The following is a 13,207-nucleotide window of genomic DNA, read 5'->3' as shown; positions in this document are numbered from 1 at the left end:
GGGGAAATTTTTCCTAGCCTTTGCTGTGAAAGATCCCAGTTCCATCATTCCATCACTGAGTAATAGACAACTTTACTTTATTTACTTTTTCTCAAGCTTGTAGTCACTAAGCCTGCAGGATCGTTCTACCTTTTTCGTGTTTCAGGGGTTACTTTTACCCTTTTTCTTTTTAGAAACTATCAGCTTAGGTTGGTTCTGTTTCATAGGCAGAGCCGCTGTGTTTGCACCATTGGGAATACCACCCTGTGACCCAAGCTAAGGCTTCATACCTTCTTAGAAACCACTACTAATCTCCCAACCACCTGCATGGCTTTGAGGATGCTTTTAATCCATATTCTGTAGGGACCACACTGTTTTATGAAAGACATGTTAGAGAAAGCAGACTTTGACTGAGGGGTATCACTCTCACACAAACTGTTATCAAGAATTCATTGCTGTTATGCTCCTGGGAAGGATAGCTTGGTGTACTGAACCAATGCTTCTACAGATGTATTTACATCCTGTAATGTGTAGATGAGATGCTCTTAAATCATATGAAACATCCACCCAGAAGCATGTGAACTCAGAGAGTAATAAGGATTTCATCTTCTCACCTTCGTATATTTTGACCTTGGGTTAGCATAACTTGATTAATTATATTTTTCTATACTGGTTCTGCTCCAGAAGTTTTATTCCAGTTTGTAATCCACCTTCAAATACAGAAGAATAACCATTTTGGGGATGCAGTACTTCTCTGAATCTCCTGGCATACCCATTCTGTTTGTGTTTGGAGAGAACAGCGGATACTAAATCAGAAATACAGATCAGAAATCTGTACTGTAATAGAGGCCTGAAGTACTTAATTCCCTGTACTTAGGTACTATCACATCCAGGCAACATCAGGCTAGCAACCAAGCAAAAGCTTCTTCTCTGAGTAGTCTTACCTACATTCATACCTTTTTGTGTAACTCCCCTCACCTTTCCATTGTGCGGAACCCTTCTGGGTTCAGCAAGTGATGACTGCAAATGTGCACAGAGAGGACACAGAAAGGGCAAGTGAGCAGATAGGGCAGGAGCCGTGCTTCTGTGGCTAGCTCCATCTGGATTAGGTATAGATACCTTACAATTCAATGAACTCGCTATTTTATCACTCTCTAGTTAAAATAAAATAATCCCACAAAATCAGCATCTCCTTGCTGTTCTTCTCTCCACTATAACAATAATTTATCCCGGTCTTTATTAACATCATTTTGTCTGTTGTATTTATGCCTGCCATATTTACGGCTGGAGCAATATTTCTCTGTGAAGGAAAGACAACTGTTAAATCATCCTCTCCTTTCAGGAGGCTTAGCTGATTTTGCAATACTTTTTTTTTTTTTCACCATATGCCTGAAATGTCTCTAGGCAGACCACTGACACAAACAGGTTGCTGTATAATTTTCCTTCTTCTCCTTTCTAATTTATTCAGGTTTCCTTTAAACAAACACTGCTGCTGCTTGTCCCTTCAATCCCACTCCCCCTTCCACCATACGATCCTGTCCTCAAGCAGGTCAAACCCTTAGCAACAGAAAGCAAATTTGTACTCAGTCTGAAAGGAGCACTCTTAGTAGCACTCTTTCACTAACAGCACACTATTTATCTCAACAGTCCATATTAGTGACAAGGGAATTAAAAGGGGAAAAAAAAAGGAGGGGGGAAGGTGGAGAAAACCCCCCCAGAATTGTCATACCAATCAGACCTGTTGTCCGCCTGGTCCGGTATCCTTTCTCTGACAGCACTCGGTACCCGCTTCAGAGGAAGGTGCAAGAAACCTTGTAATTACACAATAACCTGATTAATACAGGAAGTTTCGTCCTAGCCCTAGGCAGTCAGCAGCTGACTCACTCGCTTGTCTGAAACATAAGATTTTATATCTGCTCTAATTTTTTTTTTAATGCTATGTAATTTTATAGTGGAAGTCTCATTAGAAATATATATATTGCAAATGTACATTTGAATCTCGTGAAGCATTTTAGGCTTTACAGTAACCTGTAGCTGAGAGTTATATTTGCTAGCTAATTATATAGGTTGTACTATTTTTATCATTGTTAAACTGCCTGCCATTCAATCTTATTGGATGTCCCTTTTAGGAATATGTGAATAAGTGGGCCAGAGAGGGTGTTTCTACTGCCTGTTCCCTCGAGTCTTCACCTGGGAGTGGAAACACCCAAAGAGGCACACCACAGTCAGCTTTTGGCTTGAGGCATTATCCTGGTGTACAGACTGCCTCTATTCACATTCCTAATCTGAATTGGAAAGAGAAGGAAATGAATCCTTTTCCTGAATACCTGCATAGGAGCAAGCTCTCTCACTCATGCCAGCTTAGGGAGAAAGGACTAAACTACCACTAGATGTGTACAAAACTGCATAACATATGGACAAGAACATTAGGGGCAGGACTAGACAGAACAAGGCAATTTCTTTCTCATTTTTTTTTTTATTTAAATGGTCTGATCTTCTTCTGTGATTATTTATCTTGGAGTTAATTGACAGCAGGCTGTGAGCCTCAGTTTTCCATCTGGTATAAATTAGTGGTCCCTAATGAATGGGATGGTGGATTGATATGTCATTAATATCACCAATGACTCTGTTCTGTCATTCCACACAGCTGGCCAGCTATGAGAACAGACCACTCAGGCCAGGCAGGATGGTTGCAACACATGTAGAGGAATGCCATCTTTCAAAAACAAAATTATTTTCTTCTACTGAGTAGAGCAAGCGCTGCAAGAGTAAGATAAAGACTAATAAAGAAAACTGAGGTAAGTATTGGATTATGGAAGAACAGAATGGCTTTGCAGTGTTGCAAATAGCTTACTTGCATGCTTTAACATTTCACAAGCCAAAAATCATGGAGGTGATATTCTATACAAGATAATGCACTGTAAGAGACTAAATCTTGTCTCTCTTGATGTGAATCAACAAAGATAAAATCACCTTTGCTCCTTGCCCAGAAAATAGCTCCCAAGGGAGGGGATGGTGAAAAGACCCATCTGGCAACAGAAATGCGTAGTGGGCCACTGGATAACTCTCTCTGAAATGTGCATAGACAAGATCATCTCTACCCATCAGTGTATCAGTGTGAGCTGAAATCCCCCCACACCAACAAAGGGAGGATGGTGAAAAGGACAATGGATTCAACCACCTGGGCACATACCTAAAAAAAACTGTGACTAAAAAACTGTATAAAAGACCTGAACAATGCCTGCTAAGGAGAAAAAAATACAAGGAGGGAAAGGGACAGACACAGGAGAAAAGACATCACCCCATAGCCTGGAGACAGCAGACCAGGAGGAACCCTCTCTCCGTGTCCTAAGTTCTGCCTGCTGCAGTTCATGGAGCTGAAGACACAGAGTCACCTGGTCATAAAAGGAGATCAGGTTGGTCAGGCAGGATCTGCCCCTCCTAAATCCATTCTGGCTGTGCCTGATTCCTTGGCAATCCTGCAAGTGCACTGTGATTGCACTCAAGATGATCTGCTCCATAATCTTGCCTGGCGCTGTGCTCAGGCTGACAGACCTGTAGTTTCCAGGTTCCAGGTTCCTCCATCCGGCCCTTCTTGTGGACAGGCATCACATTGGCCAGCTTCCAGTCATCTGGGACCTCTCCAGTGAGCCAGGACTGGTGGTAAATGATGGACAGTGTCTTGGTCAGCTCATCTGCCAGCTCTCTCAGAACCCTTGGATGGATCCCATCCAGTCCCATAGACATGTGAGGATCCATGTGGCTCAGCAAGTCTCTAACTGCTTCCTCATGGATTTCAGGGGGCTACACTGCTACTTGACCCCATCAACTGGTTCAGGAGGCCAGTTATCCTGAAGTCCTCCTGCTTTGCTGTTGAAAATTGAGGCCAAGAAGGTATTTAGTACCTCTGCCTTTTCCTCAGCTTTCATTACAATACTTCCTTCCATGTCCAATAAAGAGTGGAGTTTCTTCTTGCCCTCTTTTTACCATTAATATATTTATAAAAATGCTTTTTATTGTCTTTCACAGAAGTGGTCAGTTTAAGTTCTAACTGGGCTTTTGCCTCTGTAATTTTTCTCCTACATGATCTAACAACATCCTTAAATGTATCTCGAGTTACCACCCCCCTTTCCAAAGTTGACACAACCTCTTTTTTTCCCTTAGTTCCTTCAAGAGATGCTTGCCCATCCAGGCTGGTCGCCTCCCCCGTTGGCTCATCGTTCAGCACATTGGGACAGCCTGTTCCTGTGCCTTCAAGAGTTCCTCTTTGAAGTAGGTTCAGCAAGCCTGGATCCCTTTGTTCTTAAGGGCTGCTTTCCAAGGTACTCTCCGGGTTAGTTGTTTAAATAAGCTGAAGTCTGCCCTCCGGAAGTCCAAAGTAAGGGTTTTGTTGTTCCTCCTCCTTGTTTCCCTGCATATTGAAAACTCCACTATTTCATGATCACTGCATCCCAGACATCCTTCTACCATCACATCCCCCACCAGCCCTTCTCTATTTGAGAACACCAGGTCAAGCAGGGCTTCACCCCTGATAGGCTCACATAACATCTGTGTCAAGAAGCTGTCCTCCACACACTCTAGGAACCTTCTGATCTGCCTCCTCTCTGCTAAATTCCTAGCAGATATCTGGCAGGTTGAAGTCGCCCACAAGAACAAGGGCTGGTGATCTTGAGATGACCTCCAGCTGCGTGTAGAATACTTCATCTACCTCTTCATCCTGGTTGGGTGGTCTATAACAGACCCCAACCAGGATGTCAGTTTTGTTAGCCTTCTCTTTAATTTTAACCCATAGGCACTCATCCTTTCATCCTCAATCTCAAATTCTATGGCATTGAGAGATTCCCTAACATACAAGGCCACCCCTCCTCCTTTACTCCCTTGCCTGTCCTGCCTAAAGAGCTTATAGCCATCCAGTGCAGTGCTCCAGTCGTGTGAATCATCCCACCACACTTCTGTAATGGCAACTACATCACAGTGTTCCTGGTGTACCAAGGCTTCCAGTTCCTCTCGTTTGTTACCCACACTGCATGCATTGGTGTACATGCACTTCAACTGGCCTGCTGATTTCACCACTGACTCTAGTTTACCTCCCTAGATTATACCACATGTTGGAGGCTGCTCAGAGAAAGACTTGGACTTTGGAATCTCTCCCTCCCCTCCTCCAGGGAGGACAGCACAATCCAACAAGGATGACATCTCTTCCAAGCCAAAACGGCAGCACCCTTCCTCAGACCCAAACTGTCTTGGCGGGTGGGGGGTATGGTAATGTAATTCCCTTCCTCTTCTCTCTTTTTCTCTCTATTCCACCTCTCGCCCCCCACTCCCCTCTTCCTCCTTCTGTTTCCACTTCATTCTGTTAATAAATAGCCTTGCTGTTGATATTTTGGCTTCGTTTGTGCCTCTAATTTCATAACACGGGAATGTTCAAAAAGAACCGAGTCTCCTTCCCTCTCAGGACTGAGACACATACCTCAGAAGAAAGAAGAATTACATTTGCCAGATACACCTGGAAGACGTCTAGAAAAATCTAGTGTTACTAAATGCAAAAGTACTGATGAAAACCAGCAGGTGCTCCAGATACTAAAACTATATTGTGATCTGTTTCAATTGGCATAGTGACCACGTCATACTAACATAACAAGATTCACAAGGACTTCTGATGGGTAGGTCTCTCCCAACTCTGCTGTGTGCTCTGGGAAATGACATGTGATTTCAATCCAAGCAGTAATGCTGCAGGCTTTGATCCCTGGGTGTGCTGCTTTTTATTTCATGCCTGGTGTCCCAGCTGTTTGCTCAGTTTGTTCCAGACTGGAGCACAGAAGAAAGACAATATTCATGAAGTACAGATGGTCAAGGTCTTTGGAGTAAAATAGGGAGCACACCAAACTGTTAATGCAGACAGACCCTGCCACCCACTCTGAAGCAATGACAAGAGTTAAAATAGACATGATCAATAGTATCTCTTGCAAATAAGGATATGGCAATATGGTGACCTAACAGAACTCTCAAAATTTTATTTTAAGAGTGTAAGAACTATATACACCTTATTGGGATCATTTTGTTTGGAATCCACACACAAATGGCTACCCTTCCTTTCAGTTAACCTGATTTCAGACTTTAGTCTTTATTTGAGTGCTAGAAGCCAAACTCTCAAAAATACCAAAGTATCTATTATCTTAAACAGGTACAGAAATGCTACTTCTAGTTGCACCTTAAGAGTGCACTTGTAGGGCAGCTTTAGACAACACAAGTCTGTTGCAACCTTGTTCCCACATCAGTTAGGTATTTCAGTGTGTCAGTAATGCTGCTCATCAGAAGGCATTTGCCATGCTCTGAGCACGAAGTCGGACCAGATGACTTTCAGACGTTTCTTCCATCCTAAACTATTTTGCAACTCTACCAGACCATGTAGAGGACTGGGTCTTGGTGCTAAACTGACATAAGATTCACATCTTTCTCTGTAGAGTTGTTTTTTTATTAGCTTTTGCCCCTTTACTACCCTCTATGAACTCAGCTTCCAGGTCTGATAAGTAGCAAGGCTGATGCAAGGGAAACATCTGAGGGGTGGGTGTCAGTGGAGGGGGCCAATCTCTTTTTGGTGGTGCACAGTAATAAGACAAGGAACAGTGGATACAAACTTGAATATAGAAGATTTCACCTCAACACGAGGAGAAACTGCTTTACAGTGAGGGTGACAGAGCACTGGAACAGGCTGCCCAGAGACTCTCCTTCTCTGGAGACTTTCCAAACCTGCCTGGATGCATTCCTGTGCTGGCTATCCTAGGTGATCCTGCTTTTGGCAGCAGGGGTGAACTCGATGATCTCTGGAGGTCCCTTCCAACCTCTAACATTCTGTGATTCTGTGAAAGAGTGAAAATGTGCAACTGTAAAAATCAGTAACATTGTAGCAGTGACAAATTAGGAAAAACAAAACTGCCATGAGGCTAGAGCCTTTGTAGGCAAAATCAGCCAAAACCTTCCTGCTCTGCATGCTATCTCCCTGAAACGTTACATTCACACAAAATACTCCTTAAATAAGTCTCATGTCTGCATTCAGATTGGTATTACAGAAATTTCTTGCAATCATACGCTACACAGAGTGCATAATAAATGCAAAGAAAACAAACCTTTAAAATCATTAAATAAATATTTCAAACTATTCATATTAAAGGTCCAGCTTAAAACAGCTTGTGCAGTACAGAAACCCTCTGGAAGGATACTAGATGTTTGCTGTCTTCGACCACTGAAATGTAGTATCTCATAACACGATTTCAAGTAAAAGTGGAAAGTTAAAAGCGAATGGGTGGAGTTCTGAAACTTTAATTTGCATGGCCTAAACTTAAGAAAAAGCATTTTAAGAGGTTTGCAAAATGACTCCAGTTGTGCCATCTGTACAGAAGAGATAATGAATTGATAGTGACATCTTGAAATATTTTGGTAAAAGGCTCTTCTCACACTTTCACAAAAGTGCTATCTGGCAATGGAAGCTGCCCCTGATTAGCTCAGGCCACAGGGGCTTTGAGAGATTTGAAAGAATCCAAATCTGTTTCAGCGGAAAGAATTAACATCTCTTCCCATTCTCACCTTAAAGCATTTGCACTGACACTATATAATTACTTTTCATTTCACCAAAAGATTCTTCTGGATTGTCTATTCCTCCCACAATTTCAAAATTACAGTATGTCTGCTTGCAGTTGAATGGATATGTGTATACAGCACTAAGTAAATTATTTGACTAAAAGACAGCTAATGTTGCTACGAATTATGTTATTTACTTGTAGAACTCATGTGCACATTTCATTGTGTTAGTTCCTGGTTTATACATCTTTAATCAAAACTAATCAGAGGATTTGAATTGCTTTTTCTCCTTCAGCATGATGCAATTTGTTAATCTGCACGGATACAAAAATCCTTGGATACAATATGAAATGCTATCTCACTGATCTCTCTCCTGCCTCTACTGGTCTAACCATCTTATTTTTTCACTCCTAAAATCCAGGGTTGAAAAATGAAGGAAAGAAAATTAAATTCTGATTTTATTTATATAGTTTCATGTAATATTTGAAAAACTAATTGTTTCGAAAGCCAGAGAAGGCTTCTCCTTGACCACAAGAACAAGCACTCTAAGGCCACTACTACATGCACTCCCCAAAGGAACTGCTGGCAAATTCACCTGCGAGGGCTAGGGGCCTCTCCCCTCTCATGCCCAGTTCATGGTCTGGAGCTTGCCCTTGGCTTGGAGAGGGCTAAGGGACCTCTCTCTTGTGTGCTCTGCCACCGTGCTGTAGCCTTTCTGTGGTTCTTCTGGGATTCAGATCTTTTAGAGCTCTCCCCTTTCTGCTTTGGTCCAGGTGCAAGGCCTGGGTGTAGTTGTTGCCTGTTAGGACGAGTTCTTCAGCTGCTACTCGGGCAACATTTGGCTCTTGTCTCTTTTGTGGTAAGAACAAGGCCCAGGTGTAATTAGTCTGCTAGTGCAGACCCTTCAGCTGCTACTCCAGCAGCATTTGGCTCTAGTTGCTGTCTGGGTGAGAACAAGGCAAGTTGCTTACCTTCTCGGCTGGTTTAAATACTGCCCCAAGACAATCAATGCCCTTTGGTAACACAGAACCCTGATAGCTGAACCTATGGGATGGGGCACACCCAAACATGGCCAGGGGCACACACAGTTCACAGCTGTGTTACAAAGTTAATTACATGTGCCACAGGTTTATCTGGACCTCAGGAAATGTCCAGGTCAGCACATTCACAGGTGCTTAGCCCATTGTTTGGGCTAGGGCATGTTTTGGGGTTTGACCCTTCAGGTCATCCAGCCCTCTGATAATCTTTGTGGCCCTCCTCTGGATCTGCTCCAGCAGGTCCATCTCTCTCCTGTGTTTGGGGCCCCACTGCTGGACACAGTACTCCAGGTTAAGTCTCACCAGAGCAGAGTAGAGGGGCAGAATCACCTCTCTCAACCTGCTGGCCACACTTCTTTTGATGCAGTCCAGGATGTGATTTGCCTTCTGGGCTGCAAGTGTATACTGTTGGGTCAAGTCCAGCTTCTCGTCCACCAGTACCCCCAAGTCTTTTTCTGCAGGGCTGCTCTCAATTTCATCATCCCTTAGCCCCAATTGAGGATTGCCCCAAACTAGGTGCAGGACCTTGCACTTTCATTCAGTTTATGAAGCTACCGGCTTCAAATGTATCCCATGGGACTGTCATTTATTTTAAAATGCATTACTATTCTGGAAAGATGGTTGCTGCATGTATTACAGCCAACACTGTTGCTTTAAAATTCACACTGTATACATATGTATCATTGTTCAGCTTCACCCAAGATTGCTCAAAGATGGGTGGGTAAGAAAGTCTTGGCTTCTGCAGATCAGCTTCCTCAGACATCTCATTCTCTCTGCCCCTTAAAGCAGCCTACTTTTTTCCCCACATCACCTGCTATCCATGTGCAGAGAAAAATTGAAGGAAGACCAGGATCCCAAAGAAAATGGTGAGCAAGCAACTTATAAGACCATGGGAGATTAAAAAAAAAATAAAAAGGCAAAAAAAGCATCCTCCAAAACAATAACAACAAGCCCAACGTTACTTAAGGTATAATTTGGCACTGCCTGTTAAGGATTTTTGTTCCTGGATACAGTTTTCTGCATTTAAGAGAGGGTTATGGCACTTTAAGGTACTAAAAGGCAATCAAAAAAATAAACAAAATAATCATTAGCTACTGAGAGTTAGAAAACATTCTCAATTTGCAAACTTAATGAGTACTAAAACACTGAATTTTGTAAGCTGCAGCTGTTTATAGCTACACAAGCGCAGAGTGCCATTATGTGACCAGCGAGAAAAGAGAAGGAATCAAACGTGCTGCCTGTCCACAGAAGAAGAATGTTAATTTTTCAAATGAATCTCAGTCACACAGAGGAGACCATACCAACAGCTTGCAGAAAAAATGGACACCCAAGGTATGCAAGTCCCTTCACTAACTACAGTAACAGAAGCAGCACAGTCACATCTGCACAGTGCTTCGGAGGTTCACCTATACTTCTTGATACATCTAATAAGTTCAGGCAGAAAACTTATGCTAATACAGTTACACTGTGCCTGGCATTCAGCTTCACATTGTCCAGTGCTGCACCTGGTGTCTTACAGACATGCAAAGTGTGACAAATACACGTTCAAGAAAGAAAATAACATTGCAAAGTCAGTTTTTGAACCCTCATTAACCCAGCCAACACGCTCCAATTTGGACAGGTCTGAAATCACTCTAAATCTTGAAAGCCTGCCAGATACCACACTGCTGCAAATCTTGCTTTGGCTCTGAAAGCAAATGTCTCCTAGGAAGCCAAGGCACACACCCTGGGCCAGGAGGTTTAAAGGAAAAAAGCAGAGTTAACAGAGATACTTGTTCTTAAGGCTATACAATTCTGGTTTTGCAAATGAAGGAATGAAGGGCTGAATTAAAGGCTTTAATAATCAATTTAAAAAATGTCCTACCCCTTCTACTCACTGCTAAAATAAATTACAATTCTTACTGAGGACTTTTTAAAGCCCCTGCACAGTCCAAACAGACTGATGAACAGAAAAATAAAATGATAATGAAAAAAAACCAACCAAACAAACAAGCCAACCAAACCCAAAATTCTTCATATGATCAGAATCAAAATGCTAGCCTTAAAAAATGGGTTGCAAGCTAAACCAACCAATGCTGCAAATTCAGGCAGTGATTCTGCTAACTCACTACCATCACCTCTTTTTAGTGAAGAAGTTCCAAAGCCATGTTAAAGTACGTTTGCTGGAAAAGCAAACTGCATTTTACCCAAGCCACTTCAGTGACTTTAAAGAATAGTCATGTACTGTTTTCACCATGAAAGGAAAACCCAGTTTTACTTACAATCACATCATCCACATTTTGCAATCCCTGTTACAATTCAAAGCTGTGGGAAATCTATTAGAATACTTATTATACAGGATCAAAGCATACACTACACCTCATTATCAGTATAATGAATATATTCCACAAATGAAAAGACCTCACGTGGAAAAGATGGAGGAAAACTGTCAGTCTCAAGTCAGAACTGACCTTTTGCCCCATTGTTTAAACATGGCTTTTAAATTTTTTTTAAATTTTTTTGTTAAGGACATTTGTTGCAATTCCTTGACAAATTCAGATCCTTATACTGTCAGAGTTTTCTTGAGTAAATGAAATAACCAAGTACCAAAATGAGGCACAGTAAAGTAGAGTCAGAGCTACCTCTGTGCAATAAACCAGAAAAGCTGAACTTTTAACTGTATGGGACTGAAGAAGGAATTAGGATTCCAAAGAGATACAGCCAAGAACAGGGCTGCAGTGCTTGCACTGCCCACTTACTTGATGAAGTAGTCTCTTCCATCTCTGTTTGCCGTCATCTCCCATCCATAAGGTGTCCCCTGGTTCAAGCTCCAGGTCCCTGAAGGGTGAGGCCAGCCTGAAGACTTGTTCCTGTGGCTGCAGTTTTGGGAATAGAAAAGAAAAGGAGGAAAAAAATTTAAAAAGGTTATTTTTCTGTTGTATTTCTTTTTCCCAATTTACTTATTTCCCATCACTGAGTTTAAACAGTTTGTGGCAGTTACACACACAGCCAAAACCAGGCAAGGGAAAACAGGTTAGCAGCCCTACTTATATGTGTAATATCTTTTCAGTCAATGAAAAGATACACTGCAATTCATAATGGTCCTTGAGCTCAAGCCTTTGGCTACTGAATCTGTCATACCCCATTCACAATAATAATTTTCAACAATTTGTAGTACAAGGGACAGAGAATTTTCATTCATCATCATCCCCTGTTCAAATGTCAGCTCAATACGGTTTTAGCAAAGAAACAAAAACGAAACAAACCAAACAGAAAGAGCAAAACAACCAACCCATCACATGGCTGCACAGCACACATGGTGCACCACCTCACACCCACTCTCACTGCTAGCAAACCACCTCTTGGAATGAAGGAAGGCTGCAACACTTCTGCATGTGGATGCTAAGTGGATTCAATATGCAGATGTTGCTGCGCTCCAACATTACCCATTGAGCTCTTCCTCCAAATCACTTTCCAAATGCTGCAGTATTTTCAAGCATGCACACTGTTACACACCACTGCTCACTTCCAAGCAAAGGCCAAGTCACACAGCTCATCTAAGGGAGATTAAGTGGCACTTCCAAGTGACAGTATTTCCCCACTAGATATGAAACATTTTGTGCAGTGCCATTTACTGACTCCATACACAAATAAAATACAGGTAGCAACATTTCCCCACAGTTTCCCAGACAAAATCCCAACATTGCACTGATGTTTTACCCTTCACTTGCAGAAATTAAGATGGATGTTATTGCATGGCTCCTACTTTCCGCTGTGGGACTCAGAGGTACACAAGGCAAAACCAGATACTGCTGAAGGCAACAAATATATATTTCAGCAAAATGATACCAGTTATTATTATCTATGTACAAGCTGAAAAAAAAGAGCAAGAAAGGAAGAGGGCAACTAAAGACACTAAAGAGCAGCTGACAGTGCATCACAGACAGGCAAAGATGAATCAGCACACAACGAGTGCAACCTGAAATTTAGACATGCAAACCAAACCCACACCCACCCCACATATTCTGAATGAGTTACCTTCTCGCTCTCTACCTTTACTCCATCCAGCAAGCATATTGCAGCATAGTTTCAATTGCTATATTTATTTAAGTGAAAATGCTAGCAAGGAACTTACTATCTCTTGCCTTAGATAAAGATGCAAGAACTTATTTCCTTTAGATAAGCAGAGTGCAATGTAACCTGATGAAAACTCTTCTAAAGAAACAGAATTGGTCTCCATGGACAACTCAACAATTCATTTCAAATTGTTAAACTCAACAAAGTTGTATGTAGGTAATCTTTCCCAAAGGGGGAATGCATCATTAGAAACAAACTACCTGTTTCCTCCTCCCCCTTTATTTCAAGGATTAATCACTACTGAGAAAAGATAAGATGCTTTAAAACACAATTTACATGTAAAGTAGAGCATTATAATTGAGTGCTAGATATAATCTGAGTTTGACAAGTACATTAAATATTCTGTCTTCAATGAGTAGAAAAACATTTCTGTTAGCATGTTCAGAAGATGATATTTGCCTTAAGACAGGGGTTAAGTCTAATATTTGAACATGCTAGAAATCTTAACAAAATTACACTTATTTATGGCTAATGAAACACGTAAATGTCAGATATGT

The 13,207-nt window shown here is 41.7% G+C and overlaps 1 protein-coding gene across 1 annotated transcript in view; it reads right to left on the bottom strand.

Moving 5' to 3' along the window:
* FRMPD4 (FERM and PDZ domain containing 4) overlaps window positions 1-11,442 on the bottom strand; it is a 121,623-nt gene extending 110,181 nt beyond the window's left edge. The window contains 3 exon segments of the mRNA XM_054383200.1: window positions 1,709-1,759; window positions 1,761-1,790; window positions 11,333-11,442. Coding sequence (XP_054239175.1) covers window positions 1,709-1,759; window positions 1,761-1,790; window positions 11,333-11,370 — 119 coding nt within the window. The 5' untranslated portion in view covers window positions 11,371-11,442.
* Between the last annotated feature and the right edge of the window lie 1,765 nt (window positions 11,443-13,207).

Source organism: Indicator indicator, chromosome 1 (assembly GCF_027791375.1).
Source record: "Indicator indicator isolate 239-I01 chromosome 1, UM_Iind_1.1, whole genome shotgun sequence".
NCBI classification, from domain to species: Eukaryota; Metazoa; Chordata; class Aves; order Piciformes; family Indicatoridae; genus Indicator; species Indicator indicator.
This window is presented reverse-complemented; position numbering and strand designations above follow the sequence as displayed.